The sequence below is a fragment of the Equus przewalskii genome, chromosome 26 (genome assembly GCF_037783145.1).
Source record: "Equus przewalskii isolate Varuska chromosome 26, EquPr2, whole genome shotgun sequence".
Classification (NCBI taxonomy): Eukaryota; Metazoa; Chordata; class Mammalia; order Perissodactyla; family Equidae; genus Equus; species Equus przewalskii.
The window spans coordinates 2,048,043-2,071,521 of record NC_091856.1 but is presented as its reverse complement, the minus strand read 5'-3'; the positions used below and the strand labels follow the sequence as shown (position 1 = coordinate 2,071,521).

Here is a 23,479-nt window from a genome sequence, read left to right as displayed (position 1 = left end):
GGAAGACGGGTTTGCTGAAGGTCACACAGTAGGTGAGTCCAGGTGACAAGGGAAGCACGTGCCGATTTGGAGTGTGACTCTTAGATTCACTGTGCTAGAATCTAGAAATTGCTTTCTCTGTGCAACACAGGAGAAGGCGCAGCACGAGCAGATCTGAGGTGGGGAGGAGCGTGTCTGTGCCCAGGGGGCTTGGATTGAGGGCCCACAGCCCTGGGACATTGCCTCAGGGCTCTGTGAATGTGCAGACTTTCTGAGAGCACTTTGGGTGGGGGATTCTGGGAAAGAGGACTCCCCAGGAAGGAGCCAGAAACACTTGGAAAAATGCCTGCAAGGGAACTGGAATCTGGAGACCAGCCGTGCACCACCCACCACCACCCAGGACCTTTTGGGCTGTGCATAGAGCAGGTAGCTGGGGGCAGAAGCAAAGGCATGACTCAGGGGAGACCCCCCTGCCCTTGGCTTTGGGGGGATCTGCCCGTAGGAGAGGCCTTGTAGGTCTAGTTGGGGGTCTGTGTGGTGTGGGGAGGGGTCTGTTCACACCTACCTCACACAGGGCTGGAGACGCGCCTGGTACATTCTGCAGTTACCTCTTCTGTGGCCATGGATGAACAGGGCCCGACTCCACCTTAGAAACCAGGCCCGGAGTGTGCAGATGAGTCAAGGAAGGGACTTGTTCAAGGTCACACGACTAGTCAGAGGAAGGCTGGCCCTCTTGCTACGGCAGCAGCCTGCCCTGGTGTCCCTGCTGGGCTGGCAGGAAATACCAGCGTGCCCCCTCAATTCTGCACCAAAGCAATGAGAAGGAAGCATTTTGTCTCTGATGTCACGCAGGCCTGGTATTCCTGGGGAGGTCCCCAGGTGACCTGGCTTCTAGAACAGCTCAAAGCAGGACTCCCAGTCCACCCACCCCCACCTTGTCATGTCTTCCTAAGCCCGGATCCTTCCCCCGGGCCCTGGGACCTGGCCAGCTGCAGGGCGCCTCCTGGGATGCAGGCAGGGCCTGGCCCCAGGTGGCAGAGGGTCTGCTGGGACCTGCAGGCCATGCCAAGGCCACAGCTCCTCCCATTCTCTGCTTGTCCCCAGCATCAGGCAGCTAGACAGAAAGAAATGATTGTTTTCTTCTCCTGGGTTCGGTTTCCCTCTGGAAGTTGTGACCCAATTAGAAAATCAGGCAAATAGAAAAATCTGGCCACGACCCCGGCTGAGGTTATGAAGTCTTGGCTGCATTCGGGCCTTGCCTCCCACGCTCCTCCATGAGCAGGGCCAGCTCCGCTTCCTCGCCACCTGGAGCGGACCTGCCTCAGGGCTGCACTCCTCTGTAATTGATGATTTATTCCCCACTGGCTTCCAAAATGGATTTGAGGCAGCTTCTTGACCTTTCGATAACATCAGCCCGAACCTGCAATCCCCGTCATAAAACAGGAGGACTGCCAGGGGGTCGCAGGCAGAAGCCGGGGTGAGCCCGCCAGCCCCCTCCCGCCAGAGGACTAGTGTTGACGGGCCCCACCAGCCAGCCTGTGCTCTGAGCCCCGCCACGCTTCGCTGCTGGGGGCACAGAGCTCACTTTCTTGGAAACAGTTTCTGACTGGATGTATTCCAGAGCTTGCTTCCAAAAACATACTTTTAATCAAAAAGAAGATCACCAGAAAAACTGCGACAAATTATGATTTTGACAGTGGACGATTTAAATGCCAGGAGGGGCTGCCACTTGGCAAATAAACTCCTCTGGTGAGGTCTTGGATTAAGCCCAGCCCAGTGAGCTAAACAGCTGGGATCTCCTTCCTTCCTTCGCTCCTTCCTTTCCTCTTTCCCTCCCCAGCCCTCCCCCCCCACCCCCCCACCATTCCTCATCTCTTTCCTTCCTCCCTACCTCCTTCCTTCACACGCTCCCTCACTCACTCTCTCATTCATTCATCTATTCATTCATTCATCAGGCAATCCCTGAGTTCCTCCTGGGTGTTGAGCCCTCTTCACAGAGTGGACACAGAAATCGTTGAATTTCTCAAGGTCCAGGAGCATCTCTGAGGAGAATCACCCATACTACCTGCTCAGAATGGAAAAAACCCAGCTTGACTGTGGTGGTTTTGTGGGATTGCTAGGCCCAGGGACTAAGCAGGGGCTCCTGGGGGACAAGAGGGTGAGGTCTGGAGGATGGATGCAGGAGCAGAGGGCCAGGCGGCTGACCGGAAGGGGTGCCCTGGCCCTGGGCTGGCTCCCCTGGGCCTCCCAGGAGGGCTCCCAGGGAAGCCTGGCACCTGGAAATCTCCATCTCTGAAGCAGGTGCCAGGCTCGTGTGTACAAACAGGGGGCTCAGTATTTAGGAGCGGGGAGGAGCAGGGAGCTGCCCTGAATGGCTGCCTGCTTTGGAAATTTCTATGCATTTGTAATAACAAAATTACCATAATTTGCTCGTTAACGCAGCTAGATCAGTCAAGCATTGTTCCGTCGCGGGCGGGGAGGCCGGGCTCCTCTCCCTGCACACTCTCCACACCCCAGCCAGCCTGCCAGCCCGTGAGAGCGCTGGAAATTAGCATGCAAATGGTCCTAATTCGGTGGGCGAGCTGTCAGGCAGCGCCTCTCCGGCCTTGTCTCTGTGAAGGCCCCTGACAGCCCAGCTCCAGCGCCGGCCCAGCCTCCTCGCTCCAGCCAGGAGGGGCTCCGAGGGGCACCTCCAGACTGACAGCTTGGCGGCCTCCCTCCCTCTGTCAGCGCCATCAGGCCTGGCGGCAGGCTCCCTGGGGAGCAGGCAGGGCCTGCCACCATGCTGGCCAGAGGAGGTGGGCAGGCAGGCGGGCTGGCGGGGGAGCTAGCCGGCACTCAGGCCCACCAGCCTTGGCAGGACTGGGACAATGGGGCAGAGTGAGGGTGGAGTGGTGGCTCCCTGACTCAGGGCCCCACTGGGGCACAGGGACCCAACCCTCACAGCTGGTGGGTTCTGAGAGTGGCCCTGGGGCCCCTGGGGCCTCTTCTCCCACCTGCACATCCCCAGGGAATGAGTGCCAGGCCTGCCTTGCTCTCCCTTCTTTGTCTTCCAGGCCTGACCGACAGTCCTGCTCAGCCTCCCCATTCCTGGAAGTTTCTGTCCACACCCGTGCATGGAATCCCTCCAGCCGTCATGGAGAGTTGGGGAGGCTGAGAGGGGTGTGGGGTGGGCGGGACGCCCTGGGCCAGGACCCAGCACCCTGGGGCCTCAGGCCTGCTTCCAGGTTTGCCAGCCTGTGGGGAAAGTCCCTTTGCCCTCTCTAGCCTCAGTCTCCACACCTTTGTGGTGGAGGCCACTCTGTGGTCTCCCTCCCGGGGCTATTGTGAGGCTGGGAGAGACGGAGAAGGCTCTGCTTAGTGGCAGCAGCCGACATTTCTTGAGAACTTCTACGTGCTGGTGATCTCCCTCCCTGCCTGCCCTTCACGATAACCCCACCAGGTGGGTGTTGGTGTCACCCATTTCGCAGAGCAGAAAGCCAAGGCCTCAGCTCATGCAGAGTAACTCCCCCAAGTGGCAGGGCGGGATGGAGTCCAGTCTTACTTGCTCCAGACCCTTTTAACAACAGAAAGTGCCGGCCTGAGAGCCAGCTTCTGCCTCCACTGGGAGAGGCGTGACAACCCCCCACCTGCCCTTCCAGAGCCTGGCACGTCCTGGGGACTAGATGCTGTGGGTTGAAAGAAGAGAACCCTGGTGGCCCAGGGTGACTGTCTTTGGGGATCCACTGCCTCCTTCTTTTTGTTCCCCTCCTGGTCTGTGACAGCAGAGTGAAGAAGCTACTGCAGGAGAGAGTGAGAGGAAGCCACAGGACTTATCCCGAAGCTTCTCTCAGGCTGTGTCTCAGGACCTCGCTCCCTCCTCCCCGTGAGCAGGTGCAGCCCCATGCCAGGATTGAGGGTTTGGCAGTAGAGAGCAGGCTGGATCTCAGTCCCCACATGCCCAATAAGCTGGCTGCTCTTGTGCAGTGAACAACCTATTCATCCCTACATGGCTGCCCTGCCCCTTTGCCTGTTTTAAGGGAATCTTATTGGGACTTTTTAGCCTTCAGATAAATAGAGAAGTGAGAGAGACCTTGAGAAATTCAAAACCCCAGCTGGCTTCTGGCTGTGTGGGGGCAGGAGAGGGCTGGTGAGCTGAGTCCCTGCAGTACCCCAGCACCCCTGGTGCCCCACACAGAGCCTGGCCCGGAGCAGATGCTCAGTGAAGGTGTGAGAAGCCACACTTAGTAACGGGTGGAAACAGACACACGCACACGTGCAGGGGTGAACTTAGAGCCATCACGCCCCGCGCCGGGGGAGCTTTACCTGTCTACCTGCTGTTTGGGCTGCTTATTTGGGGCCCACGGCATGAGCCCAACAGAACTTTAGGGCTCCAGATACCAACCTCTTCAACAGCTGCGGTTTGCTGTTGGGAGCGTCTCTTGGAGAGAACAAGTCCTGCCAAGCACGAGGCCCTGGGGCCCATGAGGACAGCCCAGGGGCACATTCCTTCCCAGCCAGGGGGCCGCGCCGGGGGCTTCGGAAGGCCCCTGGATGAGGGGCATGGACGCCTGCACTCTGCTCCAGGAGGAGTTGCCCAGGCTCCCCCTAGTGGAGAGTCGGAATGCATCGCCTCCCGCTGTCAGGGCGTGTGGCGGCTGGGACAGCAGGCCTCCCGCAGCCACGCCCCTTCCCAGTTTACCCGGAGTTGGTACATCCATAGTCTCATGGAGTCCTCACCGTACCCCGCGGGTCCCCTTGGTTACTGCTTTTGTTACAGGCTCAGGGAGAGGAAGGAGCTGGCCCAGGGTCACGCAGAGCCAGGACTAGAATCCAAGGGACTTCCTCCTCCACCCAACAGCCACATCTGGCCTTGGTCTGCTGCCCATCTGCTTGCCTGGCCACACAGCATGGCTTCCCAGCCTTGGGGCATTAGGCTCCCAGTTCTCTGGGCAGGTCAATCTTTCAATAAATATTTGCGGTAGCCTCCATGTTGGTCTCCCCTCGGCCACCCTTGCCCCTTTCATCCATTCTCAGCACTGCGGGCAGAATGAGCCTGTTGCAGTCTAGGTCAGCTCATGTCCCTCCTTTGCTCACACAGAGTGGAGGCCAAAGTCCTTACATGATCTCCCCCTCCCCACCTCCCTCCTTGACCTCGTCTTCTACCTCCCCTAACTCTCCACCCACAGAGACCTCCTCTCTGCTCCCCAAAACACCACCCGCACTCCTGACTCAGGGCCTTTGCACATGCTGTTCCCTCTGCTTGGAGTGCTCCTCCCACAGATATTCGTGTGGCTAACTCTCCCTTCCTTTGGCTCTTTGTTCAGAAGTCACTGTTTTGGTGAAGCTACCCCTGGCCATTCTATCTAAAATGTCACTGTTCTCTCCTTAACACATGCTGTATGCTTTATTTTTACTTATCTGTCTTGTTTGTTGTCTGTCTGTACCACTAGGATCCAAGCTCATGAGGGCAGGGATGTTGTCGGTTTGTTCACAGCTGTGTCCTTGGGGTTTAGAACAGTGCCCAGGATCTGGCAGGCACTCAGGCAGTATCTGGGGCATGAATGGATGGGTGGATGCCATGTTGACTGTCTGCCATGTGCCTGGCATCAAGGTGGACATGCTGAGTCCCCAGCACACCTGAGCGCCCACTCAGCCCCACCTTTGCTCCCCAAGGAGGCTTCTCCACTCTTCCTTCCTCGGCCCCCAGAGACCTCTCCCCTCTCCCCCCAGGGGTCTCCCCCCAAAGCCATCTCTCAGCCAGGTCTGTGGGCTGGTCACAGAGGATACAATGAAACTGTCAGCTGAATTTAAGAAAGAAGAGATCTCCGTCAGCACAGCAACTTCAGGGCTGACCTACTCACTGCACTTCTGGGGAAACTGAGGCCTGGACTGAGGACAGGGCTTGCCCCAGTGAGGCTGTGGCAGAGAAGGCAATACATGGGGCTCCCACCTCCTGGTTCAGCCTTGGTGGTTGTGAGGACCGGCCTGGGGGATGGTCCTGATTCGGCTCCCACCACAGAACACAGGCCGTGTCAAGCTCACTGAGTAACAGCGGTGGCTGCCCCCACCTGCCTGGGGTCTGCCCCTCACCCACCAGGCCCAGTGGGCAGCCTCTGGCGGTTCTCCTTCTCGGAGGTTGGCTGCCTTCAGGGCCCATTTCACAGGGCCTGGGGACTAGACCCTGGCGTGCCCCTGAGGATGCCGGGAAACTCTTTAACGTGGGGCAGTGCTTCCTCAACTTGACTGCACAGACCCCCGAGGATCCTCTTCCAGAGCAGACTCAGGTTCAGTAAGCCCAGGCGGGGCCCGTGAGGCCATGCTCTAACCAGCTCCCTGGGGATGCTGATGCCACCCCGCTTGAGGAACGGCCTGCCGGTTCTCAAACTCGTCGCACAGTGGACACATGCTGATGCCTGGCCCCACCCCAGGGATTCTGATTTCACTAGGATGGGATGTGGTCTGGTCATCCCAGGTGATTCTAATGGGCAGCAAGGTTTAGAACTGCTGGCCTGGTCCCTGCACATTGTTTCTGCTCCTTCAGGCAGCTCTGCTGTGGGAGAGCAACACGACGCACGGAGAAAGGGGCGTGTTGACGTGGTGAGGAACGGTGTGAGCCGGGAGGCTGCGTCCCACTCCCAGGCAGCCTTGGGAGAGGGCACCCCAAGGATGGGGTGGGGGTGCAGGTACTGAAGGAGGGGGCTGCTGAGTCCCTGAGGCCAGTAGGGGGCGGGGATGGAGAGCCCCGGGTACCCTTCCAGGCAGACGAGCGACCAGGAGAGCTGAAGCGGCTGGATGGCCCCTCAGAGCCCCGATCTTTGGCTTCACTCTTGACCCTGACTCTGATAGAGAAACAGCCCCCTTCCCCGTGTCAGCCCAGCCTGCCTCTCTGCCTGTGTCTGCACGCTGCTCCCCAGCCACCCAGGATGCACGTAATTTATGTGTGTGCTGTCCCTTCCCGCGGACTTCGGCTCTCCGTGGGCAGGGACCGTGTCTGATTCATCTCGCCTCCCCAGGCCCAGGCCTGCATGCTGGGGCAGGAAAGGGGTGCAGAATGGAGCGTGTTCCTCGGGGTGCCCGGGGCTCGGGGCCTCTGTGCTGCCGAGCTCCCAGTGCACAGCAGAGACCGCACATCGTGGTGGTAATTGTGGAGGTAAATCTTGTCCGGTCTCCTCACAAACACTTGGGGAGGCATTCCATAAATATGTCAGCAGCAGCATTAAAATTTGATGGCCGGCAGCACCGGTCGGGACTAGCGCTGTGACTTCCCAGCAAGGTATGACACCGTCACCTCCCTCTCATTAGTCAGCACAGGACACTCGCCTCTGCGCCGAGCCAGGCCCAGCCAGAGGGAGGCGATTTCTTCAGAGGAGGACCCCTGGCTGCTCTGAGGGACAGGCCAAGGTCTAGGCCGCTGAAAAGTAACTCAGCTGCGGGCTGACATTGGGCTGAGAGGAGTCCCTGAGGCTCTGGGGACCTGCCAGGAGGGGCCTGGGCCGTTTTTGGAGTCTAGAAGCTGGTAATTGGGACTGGGGACTTGTTTCAGTTTACAGGCAGCTGGTGGAAGTTGTCTATTTGCCAGCAAAAAGGCCTCATGGAACATTTAACAGGACGTGGGTTGGACTCAGCATTTAAGCCAGCAGAGGGGCATCTGGGCAGGAGTCAGGGGAGAAGAGTCTGCCTTGGGGGCTGAAGGATTGGAGACCACCTTGTCCACCTTCCACTCCGCCATTGTCCATTTGGGGAAACTGAGGCTAAGTGAACCTGAGAGGGACATGCTCAAGGTCACACTGTGGTAGAGACAGAACAAGACCAGGGGCCCTGACTCCTAGTTCGAACCTTTCCCTACAATCAAGAATTTTGGGCACTTGTTGAAATATGAGAAAACCGTCTGGAAATAGAATTTTCGTTAAAAACAAGCCGCAGTGCATCCATTTTTTCAGCAGGCACAGAGAGCGCGTGCTGTGTGCCCGGACTGCGCTGAGCCTCGAATGGCTCCTCAGGTTGGTAGAGCGCTTTCTGATTCACAGAGGACTTTGAAACGTGTTGAATGTTATTTAGTCCTATGTGTTGTGCTGCCACAGTGCAAATGAGGGACTCAGGTCTAGAGAGGGGAAGCGACTTCTCCAAGGCCACTCAGCCAAGCGGCAGAGGCGCCCTGACGGGGACTGACTGGCCCAAGGCTCCGCTTCCCGGCACTCAGTTACCAACACAGTGTGGCAGCCACTGCTGCTGTGAGCACCTCTGCAGCCTATCAGTGCCTGCCTTCTTAGGGTTATTTACGACAATCACGCTGTGCTTCAGAGCTGCCACAGGGCTTCTGGCTTCTCGGCCGACGTGCTACGGTAGCCGTTTCCATGTCGGGGATTTGAGAGGGAGCAGAGTCGGCCTCTGTGGCTGGTTGTCCGCCGGGACACGCTGAGTCTTGCAGAACTGCCTCCTGTTTGGGAAGAGCTGGAGGCTGACATCACCCGCAGGCTCCTTCCCTGGGGGCAAGGGCAGTGTGCTCTAACTGTTCAGAACGGGGCTGGCGGGAGGTGCATGGGGGCAGATTTCAGTAACCCACCAACAGGGGAAGCGAGATAGGGTCACAACCACCCTGAGTCTGGCCAGGAAGAGTTCTCGGCCATGGGCAGGGAGGGACCCAGGCCTGGGGGCTCAGGGGGAAGTGGGGAAATGCTCTCAGCTAGGCCAATCAATCCAGAAAGGCTTCTTAGAGGAGATGGTATTTTGGCTGGGTCTTGACAAGTTGGGGAATTAGACACGAGGAGGGGGAGGAAGGTGGCATTTCAGATGAAGGAAACAGCGTGAGCAGATGGAGATGGCCCCTGGAGCATGTGGGGAATGGCAGTTGGCATGGAATGTAGCTTTTGGGCAGAGGGGAGTGGAGGTGTGTCTGGACACCAGACCCTATAGGGCCTTGAGTGCCACCACCTTGCAGGCTTGGGCAGGTGTGCTGCCCGTGGGCACCCCCAGGTGAGGGCACACCAGAAAGTGGGAACTCCCCTGGCCCGCACACAGACCCAGGGACCAGGTGTTGTCCTGTACCCGGTGAACTGTAGGAGCCTTTGCATGATGCCTTGTCTGTTGTCCACTAAGATGAGGGCATTGGGACAGAATTTTGGAAGAATACGACAGCAGAACAGATTGAAATTGAACCAGAACTGCTCAAAATGTGCCATCGCATAGCCAGGGGTCTCGCTAAGATGCCTCCAGGGCTGGGCAGGTCACAGAAAGACTGCAAGGCAGCCTCGGAGGACAGGACAGGCGTTCTAACTGCTCGTTCTGGGGCTGACGGCACACGCGCGCCTTTGAAACCCTGGGCCGCCCTTCGGTGTGCTCTACTGGCCCCACGTGGGCGAGGACCTCAGTTCTTGCCTCTGAAGGTCGGCCAGCAGGTGGGGCTGGTGTGCGCCCTGTGGCCCACGCCCAGGCGCTGTCAAGCCACAGTGGGGTTGCTTCCCTTCAGTTCCCCGAAGGGTCCTTGCATTCGGGTCTTTGTGGGGTAGACAATAGGAAGTGAGCTGAGGGCACAGCAGCCTCCTGTCTACAGAGGACCAAACTGAGACCCAGAACTGCCCCTTGGGCGCTTCATGGCCGGTCCGTGGCGGAGCTGGGCTCAGCCCTGGTCGCCAACCGCGTCTCACTGGGGCCGCCCAGCACCGCCGTCCCGCTGTGAAGTCCATGGCTCTCCAGAGACACGGAAATGAGGCCCATTCTGCATTCTCGTCCTCACCCTCGCCCTCTCTCTCGGTTTTTCTCTTCTCTCTGTTTTTCTGAAGGCCTTCCAGGCTGAGCTGAGCTGGCGGAGAAGAGGTTTTTCCCAGGGATGGATCGATGCTGTGCACCGGCTGTCCAGGCTGACAGGCCTGACCTTTGCTGAATTTGCCGGGTCCTCCTTCCCTGTTGGGAGCCCAGGAAGGCTCACTCTGGAGACAGGGGGGTTGAGAAGCCTGGCCCTCGGGGGGCCCCGCTGTGGTGGGTGCCGTGAGGGTAGGACAGGGGAGCATCTTAGCTGAGGGCCCTTTGAGGTCAGTTATTAAAATCTCTCCAGTATTCACCACTTTCACAGATGAGAAAACCGAGGCTTGGTGAGGAGAAGGCACTTGGTCAAGGTCACTCAGGCTTTGAGCCCCGGAATCCAGTGTGTGCACGTGCGTGTGAATGCAAACACACTCATACAGACGTGTGTGTACATATGTATGTGTATGTATTAGATTATTATATACACATGTTGTATATGCATGTAATGTGTATATTGCGTGTATGCATGTAGGTTGTATGTGTGTGATGTGGCATATAGTGTAGTAATACAACACACATACTATTGTCTATAACCCATATATATGTGACAGGCTGACTGGCTGTGTGTGGTGCTGTGGTTACGGTCCCTCCAGGCACAGACAGCAGCACACTGGGTACCCGCTGAGCCCCAAGCCCCTGCATGTCACGTTCTGCAAACCACGGGGAGGCGGAGAAATCTCATGGTCCTTTTCAAATCTCTCCTTCCTCCTCCTCCTCTGCGAGGATGTTCTCTCAAAGCCCAGTTTGAATCCTTCAGAAATAGAACTTGGCTATGAAGTCACTTTGAAAGACTTTCCGTATGTTAATTACAGCCGGCCAAGGTCTCGATCGGAGGTGGGAGCCCAGCGTCTGCAGACGGGGTCGGCCCCCAGCTCGCCTGCAAATCCCCGTCATCTGGCAGGTGTCGTTTTGGGTTAATTAAGAGCTACGCTGAGCCCGTTTACCTGTCACTTCTGAGAATTTTAGGAAACTTCGACTTTCTTGCCATCTCCGAGCTTTCGGTGAAGGGGAAACTGGAAACATCTCTGATTCCGATGACCTTCCTGGCCCTGGGGTCTCCACGGCGGCTGCATCAAGTGCATTTTCTCGGGGCCTCCTTTAAACTTTTTATTTTAATCAGTCCTTTCTACTTACCTCATTAGTTTCTATAGCCAGCTCTTCTGTATTCGCAGACAGTGCTGTTCCGGGGAAACCCACTGTTTATTCTAAATTTCTTAAGCCTGTCTTTTCCTGAGTCTTTGAAGAGAGCAAGTCCGTCCCTCAGCTTTGCCGTTTCGTGCTTAGGAAGGGCTTCAGGTTTGGGGGTCGGGGCCTCTCAGCAGTTGGGGTCTTGGCCGCTGGTGTTAGTTGAGCGCTCCACGTTCACGCGGCGTGACACAGCCAGGTCTCCAGATCAGTGGGTGCAGTTGGTCAAAGCCCCCTTCTCCAGCATGAGAGGACTTCCTCTTCTGGGGTGATGGTGTGTTCTGTATCTTGATAGAAGTTTGGGTTGCACAGGTGTGTCCATTTGTCAAAGGGAGCAATAGTACACTTAAGATTTGTGCATTTCTCTGTGTGTACACTTTACATCAAAAGGTAAAACTTGTACACAGATAATGAATTTCGGTTAATAATATGCACGCTGAAGTACTTAGAGGAAAATGTACTGATGTTTGCAATTTACTCTGAAATGTACAAAAAGTAAGATGAATGCAGGTCTGGAGGGGTAGAGAGATATACCGTCAGCGAGTATGAGAACACATTGTGGGACAATCAGGCAGTGGGTACCCAGGTGTTCACTATAAAACTCCGCTTTGCTGTGTGTGTGAAGATTTGCAGACCTGCTAGGGGTGGGGAGGAGAGTGTGGGGAGGCCATCTTCCCGCTGACCCAGCCCAGTCCTTGGGATGGTGAGAGCCCTGGGGCCTGGGAATCCAGCGGTATTGTGGCCCTGCTCTGTCCCCGCCTGGCTGTGAGGCCCTGCAGGGGGGTGGGGGTGGATTGTCTCTCTAGGTCATCCCAGTCCCAATGACCTGGGGCTGTGAGTAACACCAGAGGTCGGTGATGTTCCGTGTGGCCTGGAGGCTGCTGGGCCGACTTTACTTCCCATCAGTTCCAGAAATGAGCGCATGCCGGGCACTGGGTGGGAAGGTGGGAGTGGCTGCCAGTCCCTTGGATATACAGCCAGAAGCTGAGTCCCTTGGGCCCCAAGCCTGCAGCATCTTCGTCCTTGGCTCTAAGATCTCCTGGGGGGTTGTTGTGAGAGGGAGCGCCATGCCCTCTGGAGGCTTCCTAACTGCCTGCGTTCTCTGTCCTTCGAGCCGTGCCCTCATTTTTTCTCTCTAGGAGCCCAAATACTGACAGTTCCCCAGCAGCCTTCCCTCTCTGCCTTCCTGGCCTCTGAGGGCTCCGTCTGCCTGACCTCTGCCGAAACCCTTCTGCTTTCTGAGCCTCAGTTTCCCCGTTGGGAAAGCCTGAATGTGTTGAGTGTGAGGGTCTCCGGGCTCCCTTCCCCTTCCTGTCCCAGCAGTTCTGCAGCTCTGTGTTTCTTTCTGTTCTAGTTTTCCTCTTCATACCTCCCCAGGACCCGAGGGTGTGGGGGCAGGAGCAGGGCTGTGATCAGAGGTTCGGGGGGCAGGAACACCTGAGTTTGTTTTCCCTCCCGTCGATGAAGAGAGGCACCAAGTCCTCACCGGAACTGTCGAGTCATTTCATCTTCTCCACAAGCTTCAGAAGTAGGGACTTTCCTTCCCTTTGTTTTACACATGAGGAAACAGGCTCCGGAGGTACATTCACGTGCCCAAAGCCACCGCTAGAAGGGCAGAGTCTGGCCTGAACCTGGGTCCATCTGACTCCAAAGGCCCTTTTTTGTCACCTCCTGCAGGGCGGGCAGGAGGGGAGGCTGGAGCACACCTGTGGGCGTGAGCCTGGCCGTGAACCTGAAAGGGACCAGCCCTCTGTCCTCAGTCCTTTTGACCGCAGCCAAAGAGGGGGAATGAGTCCAGTGTGTCCGGAGTCCCATCAGGCAGCCTCTGCCTGTCCCACTTCCCCTTTACACTGTGCAAAGAGTACCAGCACCTCCTGGCCCCTTGAGATCGAGCCCAGCCTGCCTCGAGCCCTCACTCCCCGCCCCGTGGAAAGTCCCGTGTCCTCCCGAGGTTTCTGCGTCGCTTCCAGGGAATGCTCACTTGCGCAGGCTCGCCTCAAGCTCTGGCTTACTGGTGGTGCTGAATTCTGGGCTGTGACCTGTCCTGCTCTCGCCCGGGCCACATTCTTTCATCTCAGCCCCCACGTGGGGAGAAAATACAAACCAGTCAAACAAGTCGTTCTGGGTAGCAGGCTTTCCCCACTCTGCGGGATGCCGTGGGGGAGGGTGCCATGGGAGTGAGCCACCCACTTCTCCAGTGTTCTTCAGCCCCCTCCCTCCAACAGGGCACTGTGGCTCCCTCTGTCTGTCCTTCTCTTCTCAGTAGCAAACCTCCTCCCCTTTCCTTAGGCACCTGCCTGGAAGGAGCCCGGTTCTGGGCTTCCCTCTGCATATCCAAGGACTCAGCGGAAGCTGTGAAATTCCTCCAAGGGGACCCAGGTTTTAGGGGAGGCCTTTCCTGCCCCGCACTCCCCAGCCTCCCCATTCCCTGGCGTGGGAGAGAAGTGTAGTTCTTAAGTACTGTTACCTCATTTACCTGTGCTATGGTGTCGGTATTCTTGTTAGGCCCGTATTCAAGATGGGGAGACTCTGCCTAGAGAGGTTCAATCACTTACCCAAGGCCACACAGCCACTAAGTGGCGAGTTGACTACAGAGCATGCTCTGTCCCAGTCCTGCCGCAGGAGTGCCACCCTCACCCCATGGGCATGCCCTCCCTGCCCCTGCCCACTTCCTGCTCCGCAGCACTGCACTGGGGCCCAGTTTGCAGTGCTGACTCCAGTCCTGTTTCTCCTCAGGACTGCTCACTCCTCGGGGGCCGGGGGTGGAGAAGATCATGACACATGTTTTGTTGTTGAGAGTTCTTAGGGGTTTAGGCGTGATGGACTCCAGACAGCCCAGGAGCTGTCTCTGAAGAGGGCCCATGTGGAGGGTGCCCCTGATGGAGGTTTCACTGCCCACTGAGTGACAGCCACCTGAGCGCGAGCTGGCTCTCCGGTCAGGCCTCAGAGAAGCTTTTGAATGCATAAAGAGAAAGTTTCCCACTCTAAGGGGCTGGTTTTTGAGAGATGCCAAAAGCCTGCATCAGTTCGTGGAAAGAGGTGTGGGGCCTGTGGTGTCCTTTGTGCTGGGCAGTCGTAAGGGAAGGTGGTTATTGTGTGATCTTTGTCTTGGGCCAGCTGGCTGAACCTCTGGGGGTCCCAGCAATGAGCCAGAAGCGGCGGCTTCCCTTTTCAGCCCTGAGACTCTCATTCCTGCCCTGGAGGGGCATCATTTCGTGTCCTTGGACGGGGCAGCTCTGCGGTCTTCTGGGCTCCCCTTCCCTCGTGCTTGGACTGTGGCTGCAGTCCCCGGGCTGGTCTCTCTGACCACAGGCTCACCTCCTCCAGCCTGTCCTCCAGATCTGGCACTCCCTAGTCTGAAGGCTTCCCTGGGTCCCAGTCCTGCCCTGCCCCGCTCTGCTCTGCAGCTTGCCTCTGCTAGGACCTCATGAAGACCTGGCCACCTGGGGGTCACACCCCGACCAGCACCCCCCAGACCTTTGCTGTGCCTGAGACACCCTGCATCCCTCTGCTTATCAGAATCCTCTCCACCCTGGCTCATGTGCCCCTCCACTCCAGAAAAGGGCCCCTGTGCTTTCCCCAGACCTTCTCTTGGCTGGACAAGATCCACTTTTCTAAGCTGCTGTCGTGAGGTTTGGAGGGGAGGCGGTGAGTGGTCCTCGAGTGTCATGATGGTGGCGGACTCAGCAGGGGAAACGAAGCAGGAATTTGGAGGCTCCAGACCCAAAGAAAGCCAGCCTCGTGGGGCCCCAGAGGAGGGGCCTCTCTCCCTGAGGAACGCCACGGCCCCCAGAGTGAAATTCAGGCCAGCAGACAAGAAGGGCCTTTACACATCGCTTGGTCTGATCTGTTCTGTTACACACGGGAGACAGAGGCCTTGGGTGGAAGGCAGTGTCACCTAGGCACAGGGCCCTGGGCTGGAAGACAGGAGGCTGGCCAAGTCCCCCACCGTCCTGAGGCTCCATTTCCTGACATAAGATGTACACAGTTGTCCCCATCTTGTGAGCTTCACAGGGTTGTCAGGAGCGTTAAATGAGATTCTGGATACCCAGGAGGCCTCGGTGACCCACATGGGGTCATTGTCATTGTGGCTGATATTTGCTGAGTGTTCCCTGTGTGCCGGCCACTCTGGGGACTGTTCGCTCAGTCTGTACAGTGACCACATGTGATGGGATCTGGTGATTGCCCTACCTCACTGAGGAGGACACTGAGGCACAGAGAGTTTGAGTGACCTGCTAGGAAGAGGCAGACCCAGGATTTGAACTCAGGTGGTCTGGCTCCAGAGCCCTTGCTCCCGGCCCCTGTGCCAGACTGACTGAGGACCACAGGGTTCAGTGGCAGCATGTGGGCTTAAACCTGGGCAGTCTGTTCTTCCCAGCAGTCTTTGTGGCCGGGCTGGGCCAGGTCTGCAGACAGGCAGCTTCCTCGGTGATTGAGGACCTGGCCTCCCCACATCTCATGGGGTGAGGACTCCCTACACTCAGCTGGCTTCCTGTGTGGCACTTCAGACACCGTCCCAGTGTCCCCAGCAGGTGGCTGGACCAGCCCTGGGGTCAGCCTCATGCCCCGGAGATGGTCAAGCTCCCCTACCCAGAGTGCACACTCTCACAGGACATCTCACAGGACAGGGAGGGACCCCGTGCTTAGGGTGCCCACCACACACCACTCCTAGTGCCCCAGGGAGGCCGGCCCTGGGGGTTCATTCTTTCCACTGAGGAGCAGGATGGCTGGGTGGGGGCAACCTGGCCAATGGATCAGAGAAATGGTTTGAATCCTGGCATACAGCAGGTTCTCAGTACACCCGTCAGGCTGGGAGCGTCTGTATGTGTGCATGCGTACGCGCATGCTCTGCCTATGGGTACTGATAACAGAAGTAGTGGGAGCCATCGTCCGTGTCGCTGGTTGACTGAGCAGTGCCCATTCACTCATTCATTCATTCAGTAAGTGAGTAGTTTTCAGTGCCTGCTGATGCCAGGCCCTGGGTTAGACGTTGGGATGGAGACATGAACTCAACAGACAAACTCCTTGACCCCATGGGCTTATGCCCAGTGGAGGAGGCAGAATTAACAAGATAAGCACAATAAACAAAATGTTGTGTTGGATTGTGACCAGTTCTGTGGAGAAAAGTACAGCAGGAAAGAGGCTGGGGTGGAAGGAGTTTCCACTTTAGATGCAGTAGTCCAGAGACGGTGCTGGAGCAAAGCCGAGAAGGAGGTGAGGGGCAGCCATGCGGCCACCCAGCACGAGCACGTTACAGGTGGAGGCAGGGGTGCTGCGGGACTCACGGGGCACCGGCTGCCTCTGGACCGGGCATGGCACTGGGCGGGCACGTGGGTGCCGAGAGGAATCAGACAGCGACCTGCAGGGCAGACAGTCCCATGTCACAGGAGACTCCTGTGCATGTCGGGCGAATCCAGTGCTGTGGGACGTGGCGGGAGGCTGAGTGCACCCGAGGAGGGCAGGAGAAGAGGCTGCCCGGAGAAAGAGTTGTCTGAGTGGGGTTCTAGGATGCCAGGCACAGTGGGCAAGCCTGACTAGGTATATCCCCTAAAGGAGTTGGAGCTGTTTATGGCCCTTTGCCAATTTGGGGACCAGATTTGAGGGGTGCAGGATGAATGACACAGACACAATGAACTAATTAACTGCAGCTGGATGGACCTGAGACTTGCTCTTTGGGGGGCTGGAGATCAAGGAGGCTTCCTGGAAGAGGTGGCCTTGGAGCCGGGCCTGGCGGACAGGCGTGATGCTGCTAGATGGAGATGCAGAGACAGCCTTTGCCAGCGTAGCCCGACGGCCCGGGCCCAGGCACAGCACTGTCAGGAAGTGCCTCTGATGGGGCTGCTCCTTGGGTACCTGGAGCCCTGTGGGGAGGGTGGCCATCCCCCTTCTCCGGGCAGCTCTGTCTCTCCGCTCCCCTCCCCTGGCCCTGAGGAGGAGGAGGCGGTGCCTGGTGCTGACGGATATGCTGAGGCTGGGCTGCTGCAGCCCAGCACTGTCACCATGCTCTCCCTCCACGCGCTGGAACCTGACACCCTGACCACTGAGGCATAAAAAACAGAGAATTGGAAGGCTCAGGCTGTCAGGCTGGGAGTGGCCCCCAGAGAGGCCTGAGGAGGAGTACACGTGTGTGTGTGTGTGTGTGTGTGTGTGTGTGTGTGGGCTCGCTCTGCCTGCTGTTGCCTGTGGAAGAGGCTGGCTGGGCCCAGGAGGTGGGAGCGGCTGGCCCCTCAGCCCTGCTTTATTGTTCCTGCTGCACCTGCTGGAGCCCCGGGGGCCCCCCAAGCCACAGGGGAAAGAGCAGTGCTGGGTCCTGACATCTGGCCGGTCCCTTCTGGAGGCTCCTGCCCTTTGGCCCTTTGGCATCCTTGGGAAGAACCCATGGAAGCATCTTTGGGCCGAGGGTGGTCTCGTGGAGCTGTGTAACTCCCGTCACCACTGCCAGGAGGGGCCCACATGCTCTGTAACCCGTGGCTTAAAAAGCTGCTCAACAGCCAGCTACCAGCATAGCCTGTGCCGTGGTGCACAGGGGACCTTGTGATGAATCAGGCCCAAACCCTGCCCTCTGGGAGCCACAGCTAGAGGAAGGAGATGGGCTGGGTCCCTCCTGCTGCAGAGCCAAGCGGCGAGGCTAGAGGGCAGGGATTCCCAACTGTCTCCTGTGACCGGCCGGTGGAAAGGAGGCTCTCCTGGGGCTGGAAGTGAGAGTGCAGGGAAGTACATGAGCATCACGGCCCCATGAGCAGCTGGGCGAGGGCATGCTGTCCTCAGTCCCACCAGCCCCACATACCCTGCACTACCCCACCAGGCACAGCTTGCGGGTCCTGCCTAGGCTCACCGAGAGCAGTAATGGCTGCCCCTTCCCCACTGCCTGGAAGGCCCAACCCACTCCCTCGCTGTGCCCCTGCCAGCCCTTTGGCTTATCCCTTCATCTCGGCTAAGTGCCATCTGCCTCTCCTGGCAGAGGGCCTGAGTTTGTGTCTCATCCTCCCCGTCAGACCCAGGCCCTGGGCGCAGCCATGCCTGGATTCACAGCACAGACAGCCGGACTGGAGTTGAGGTCACCCTTGGCTTCTCAGTCCAGAGCCACTCAGGACACACGTGGGAAGTGGGCCTGAATCCACACTGGGGCCCTGGAGCAGCCTCAGTCAGGGCTGAGAACCATGTAGTCCGCAGCTTTGGACCTGGGTGGGTGTATCAAGGCTGCTTTGTGAGAGACCCTGGGCATCAGCCTTCTCACCTGTACAATGAGCCAGTCACCCCAGGGAACACCTGGCTCATTGTAGTGTCATGGTGCACAAGTGAGAGGCTGGTATTCACTCCCACTAATAAGAAAAGTTTATGGGGGAAATATAGACAATGCCAATGACAGCTGTCCACTTGATAAGGGTGTGGCCCAGACTTGCCTTTATTGGTTACAAAAAGTACCTGCAGTTTATGTGAGAGGCAAATGCCATTGGCATTTTCCGAACCTGACTTGACATTTGGTTCCTGTTTCTCTCCCCGTCCACCGCATGCAGGGAGTGAGTTTTCCGGGAGCCCCTACAGCCACCCTCAGTACCCCTCGTACAACGACTCCTGGAGGTTCCCCAACCCGGGGCTGCTCGGTGAGTACTGGCGGAGGCCTGCGGGGCCCCTGGGCCGTTGGCTGCCCCATCCAGCCTCCTCGTTGGGCATGGTCCTTTGACATCCTGAGGTCTGGTCACTGAGGTGGGTGGGTGGCTGCCCTGACCGCTTGCTGTATGGCAGTTGCAATGGGGCTTTAGGACAGTAACTCCACTCCAGCTCTGCCCGTGCCCTCATCCCTCCCCCGGCTGTTTTGGTGGATAAGGGGAAATGGCACAGAAGGGGAACAGAGGGAAAAAGGGCATTGAGGAAGAAAGAGGATGGCAGAGAAAGTGCCTGCCCAAGAGTAACTTGTATTACTTAGGAATCAGTAAATATTCCAGTGAGAAATCTCTAAATTAAAAGGCAGCAAGGAGGCCAATTCAGATTGATTGGTAGTGACCACCTGTCTTGATGAGGACTCTGAGATTGATTATTGATGGCTGCCATGGACATCACCAGAGCCAGCTCCACTGGAAACTGGTTGCCCCATGGCTGAAGGCCTGCCAAGGCATGCCATTCCGAGGTCAGCTGGTGCTCAGCCTCTGCCCAGGCCTCAGACTGGCAGACTGTCCTTGGCTGGGGCCAACCTGATCTGTGAACGTCATCTAGATTTTGGGCTACCACAAAGACAGGGCAGGGCTAGCTCAGTCCACAAAAGGCCAAGGAGAGCCTTTTGTTTTGTTGAGATGAACTGACATGAAACCAGCTTGTGAGTGCCAGCTGGAGCTGAAGGTTCTGGAGCATGAAGCAGGGGCCCTGGGCTCACAGATGTCACTCACCACCTGGGGTGGAGCCAGCCAATCAGCCTGCAGGTAACAACCCTGGTCCCGCCCCGGCAGGCAGCTGGGGAATCCCCTCGAAGATCAGACATGGCACGGCCTCTGAGACCACAGGTTTGTCTGTCTAGCTGAACCAGGCCTGCTTAAGTTAGAACCTGTTAATTCCCTCGATCCTGAATTATTTTAAGACTAAGAAAGAAAGACTTCCTCAGGAAAGCAAGACCCTGGTATCTTCAAACTCAAGTTGCCAGGCCATGCGTCTGTGAAGGAGGCCATGAAGTCACAGCCTTGGCCCCTTCTGAAACATGCTTTGGTGGTTAGGACAGAAACGTAACATGGACACCGCCCCTTCCTGGCTGCCGCCCTTCTGTGCCCTAGGGCCTCGGGTGGCCCAAAGCATTTGCTGTGTCATGCAAATTTGTGGGTGAAATATGCAGCAGTGCCAATTGGTTCTCCAGGTCCCTGTGCTGGAGATTTCGAGTTGTCTGGAAGACTAGGCTCTCACCATCTGTGGCCTCCTGTGGGCTGACGCTATGGACTGATCTCTCGGACTTCTTTTTTGTTTTGGTAAAAATTCCTTCTAAATATTGGCCCAGGTCTCCTCTTACGTAACGCTTTTCCATAAAGAGCCCCTCTGAGAGGGCCTGGGCTCTGAGTTGGCCCAGCGCTCAGCCTCAGGAGGCAAAGGCTGGCCGTGGTCTCCCTGAGCCAGAGTCTTTCGGCGGGGTGGAGTGGGCATGGGTCTGGGGGCCCGAGCCTGGGAGTTCCTCCCTGCACGTCTCCTTCAGACAGAGTACCGGTCCCGGCATGGCTGCCAGGCGCACACGGGTGTGGCTCAGAGGAGGCCTGGGCCAGGCTGTGAGAGGGGATCCTTATGAGGGGCAGTCTTGACCCAGGACCTCACGTATGGCTGTGCACTGCCCCAGGGGACAAGTGGGGTTTGAAATCCTGCCCATGACTGGCACGACGCCTGAGCCCCAGCCAGGCCACTGCTGCCTGGAGGGGACACCTTTTCCTGATTTTCACGAGGTGTCCAAGAGGCTCGTTTGCCTGGGAGTTCAGGAGGCAGAGAAGTGGGGGAGGAGCCGCTCAGGCAAGTTGGGCGAAGGGATGGCGTATGAGGTGGGTGGTCTGTGGGCCACAGATGGGGGATGGTGAATGCCAGATTGAGAAGCCTGGACCTGACTGTGCGCAGCCAGGAGCCCGAGGGGGTGGTGTGGGGAGGGTGGGGCTAGATTGCCTCTGAGGCCGCTGCTGCTCAGCTGCAGTGAAATGCGTTCACAACCCCGGGCGTTGGGCATGGGTTGCGTGCCTGGTGTGGAGGAGATGCACGCTGTCTGGGGAGCTCACAGGCTGGGGTGACAGGCCGCAGCTTCGAGCTGCTCAGTGCCTCAAGGGGGCCAGAGCCAGTGTGGACAGGAGGAAGAGGAATCAAAACTCTGCCCATCCGAGTGAGCACTTACAACCGTGCAGGCACTGGCAAAACCCTTCAAGTGGGTTACCTCATTTTGGCTTTTCAGCAGCCCTTGGGGGCACTTACTGTTCTCTCTCTTGTATAGATAAGGAGAGTGAGACTCTGAAAGGTTAATTAGCTTACCTGAGGCCACACAGCATGCAGGTGGCAGAATGAGGACTCAAAGTCAGGTCACCCTGACTGGAGCCTCTATTCGTAGCCAGTGTGTGGTGTGGTACTCTCAGTCTCCCTGACCGAGTCACAGTCTGAATAGGACAGCCAGTCCTCATCCCTCCATAGGAACAGCCTCAAGAGTCCTAAACACTCAGACGGTGTGTGAGGAGAACAGCTCTGGTCTGTTTTTGAAAGCCAGGTTATTGTATATATCAGTTGCAAAAACACCCACTGGTGCGCCCAGCAGCTTGCTCGCTGCTGCTGCAGCCCCAGTGCTGGAGAGCCCTGCCCGCCACAGAGCCCGGTGCCCTGCCGCCCGCTCCCAGCAGGTGGAGGCCCTCGGCCCACTTCCTCATGTTGCACCCTTCCCAGCTGAGGTCGTGGGCAAGAGAGTCTAATCGGCAGAGCCAGGTGGCACACCTGTGCCCTGGCCACAAGGGACGCTGGTGGAGTGAGTTCTGACTTCTAGCTCAGAGAGGCGGCCTCACACCACAGGAAACTGCAAACTCAGGAAAAGTTTGAATGCTATTGGGCAGCCAGAGATATGAGAAACGGCCCCTGCGCCGCCCAGTCTAGACCCCGGGGATCGTAGTCCGGTCGTCAACCAATCGGGGCCTCTGTTGCCTCTGGCGTGAACGAGGGGAATCCCACTGGCACTTCGTCCAAGCAGGAGCCGAACAGGACGCTCTCCTGAGGTCCGTGGCCCCGAATAAGCAGGGATCCACTCTCCTGAAGATGCAGGAGATGCCAGGCTGACTCTACCATCGCCTTGCAGATAACTTCCAGGTCGGCCACATCTACCAGCTGCCCTCCCCCAGCGTCCTTGGGGCTCTCGCAGGAGGTGGACCCTGGGCGGGAGAGGAAGCCTGGTGTCTCTGCTCTCTCCGGAGGCGCCGGGCTGTGTGAACCTGCTCCGAGGCTCCTGGTGCTCCTGCTGGAGCAGTGGGCTCTGTGGAGACAGGCGAGCCCCTCCGTGCCCACCCGCACAGTGCTCATGCCCTCACACACCCTCCCATGCCTGTCCACGCCTCGGCCGGCCGGGCTGTGCCTCCTCCAGAGACACGGCAGGTGAGGAGGGGCAGTGCCACGTGGGTGAGTGTCCCTCCCCGATGAACCTTCTCCCAGGAGCCACCTGTGGGGCACTGTGACCAGCGTCCTGTCGGGGCCAGGCTGGCAATGGCCACAGAGGTCATCGGGGAGGAAGGCCTCCAAGGTCAATCAGGATTAGACTGGGTGCTGGGGCCCCGTAAAGGGAGTAGAGAGCAAGCGGGAGCCCAGAGTGACTGTGTCAGGAAGGAAATGGATGATAATGTGAATTAGAGGGGGCAAATGACAGGAGAAAGGACAAGTTGATTGCAGACGGAAGTCTGACAGACCCGGAAGACAGAGTGCTCCATGAGGGGATGTGCCCCTGCTCCCTGTCAGTGCAGGCATCTTCCATCTCGCTAGAGGTCTCATGCCGAGGCCGCTGGGCAGCCCGGCCCAGAGGTGAGGCTTTGAGATGGAGTGAGGCAGAGCCGAGGGTGAGAGGCGGCCGGTGGGGGACTTGGAGGGCTGAGCCAGGGTCCCCAGAGGAGGCTTGCTCCATTTGCTGTCCCTCAAGGCCTGTGTGGGGGCCGCCCCGGGGTTGGTTTCCTCCTGTGCTGGGCCCAGACCTGTGGGGATGGCCCCTGCCACACATATCCCTCTCTCCTGGGCCTGGCTGAAGGCAGGACGCAGGGCTGGCACTGCGGACGCACTGTGGGTGACCATCCTAAGGCGGTCTCCATCCCGCAGAGGAAAGAGCAGAGCGCTGGCAGGCGTCTCTGAGCTGGGGCTCCAGCCGGGAGGTGGCCGAGGAGGCAGCGTCTCTGGGGTGCTGAGGTGTGGGGTTGGTGTCCGAGCTTCTGGAGCAGCACAGCAGGCACTGCCTGCTCCTCTAGCGTCAGTGCTGCCGAGCCGCACTGCCTTCCTGGGGGGATAGTGTAGCCCCCAGTGGGAGGCTGGGTTTGGAGGGGAAGTGACCACGCTAAAGTGCCTCCCCCCGTCCTGCCCTTCTGATGACACTTTAGCTGTGTGACCTTGGGCAAGCTACTTACTCTCTCTGTGCCTCAGTTTCCTCATCTGCTAATTGGGGACAATACCAGTTCCTACCCAAGAGAATTGTTGTAGAAATTAAAAGAGTTAATGGATGTAAGGGGCTTAGAAAAGTGTCTGTTTCCACAGCACTTTCGCATCCCTATCTCATGGTGCCCTCGAATAGCCGCACTGGGACCCCTTTTTGTAGACGAGAACGCTGAGGCTCAGGGGAGCAAAGCCCCTTGTTGAAGGTCACTCAGCCAAGAGTGACAGAGCCTGACTGGCGGTCTCCAGTTTCTGGTGCCCAGTTAGGGTGTCTGGGGGAACTGCCAGGATTCGTGTGGATTCGGGTGAGATTCCAGATTAAATATGAGTTGCCTCCCCTGGAGAATTAAGAAGCTCGCTGCTCCCCGCCCCCCAGCAGACACGTGGTCTGCGCTGGCTGACTGGGCCCCAGCTGCTG

The 23,479-nt window shown here is 58.0% G+C and overlaps 1 protein-coding gene across 3 annotated transcripts in view; it reads left to right on the top strand.

Moving 5' to 3' along the window:
• Positions 1-23,479, top strand: part of PAX5 (paired box 5) — a 186,836-nt gene that overhangs the window by 155,128 nt on the left and 8,229 nt on the right. For all 3 annotated transcript variants that reach the window (XM_070597088.1, XM_070597090.1, XM_070597089.1), the window contains one exon: positions 18,465-18,551. In XM_070597088.1, coding sequence (XP_070453189.1) covers positions 18,465-18,551 — 87 coding nt within the window. The remainder of the gene's footprint in view (positions 1-18,464; positions 18,552-23,479) is intronic.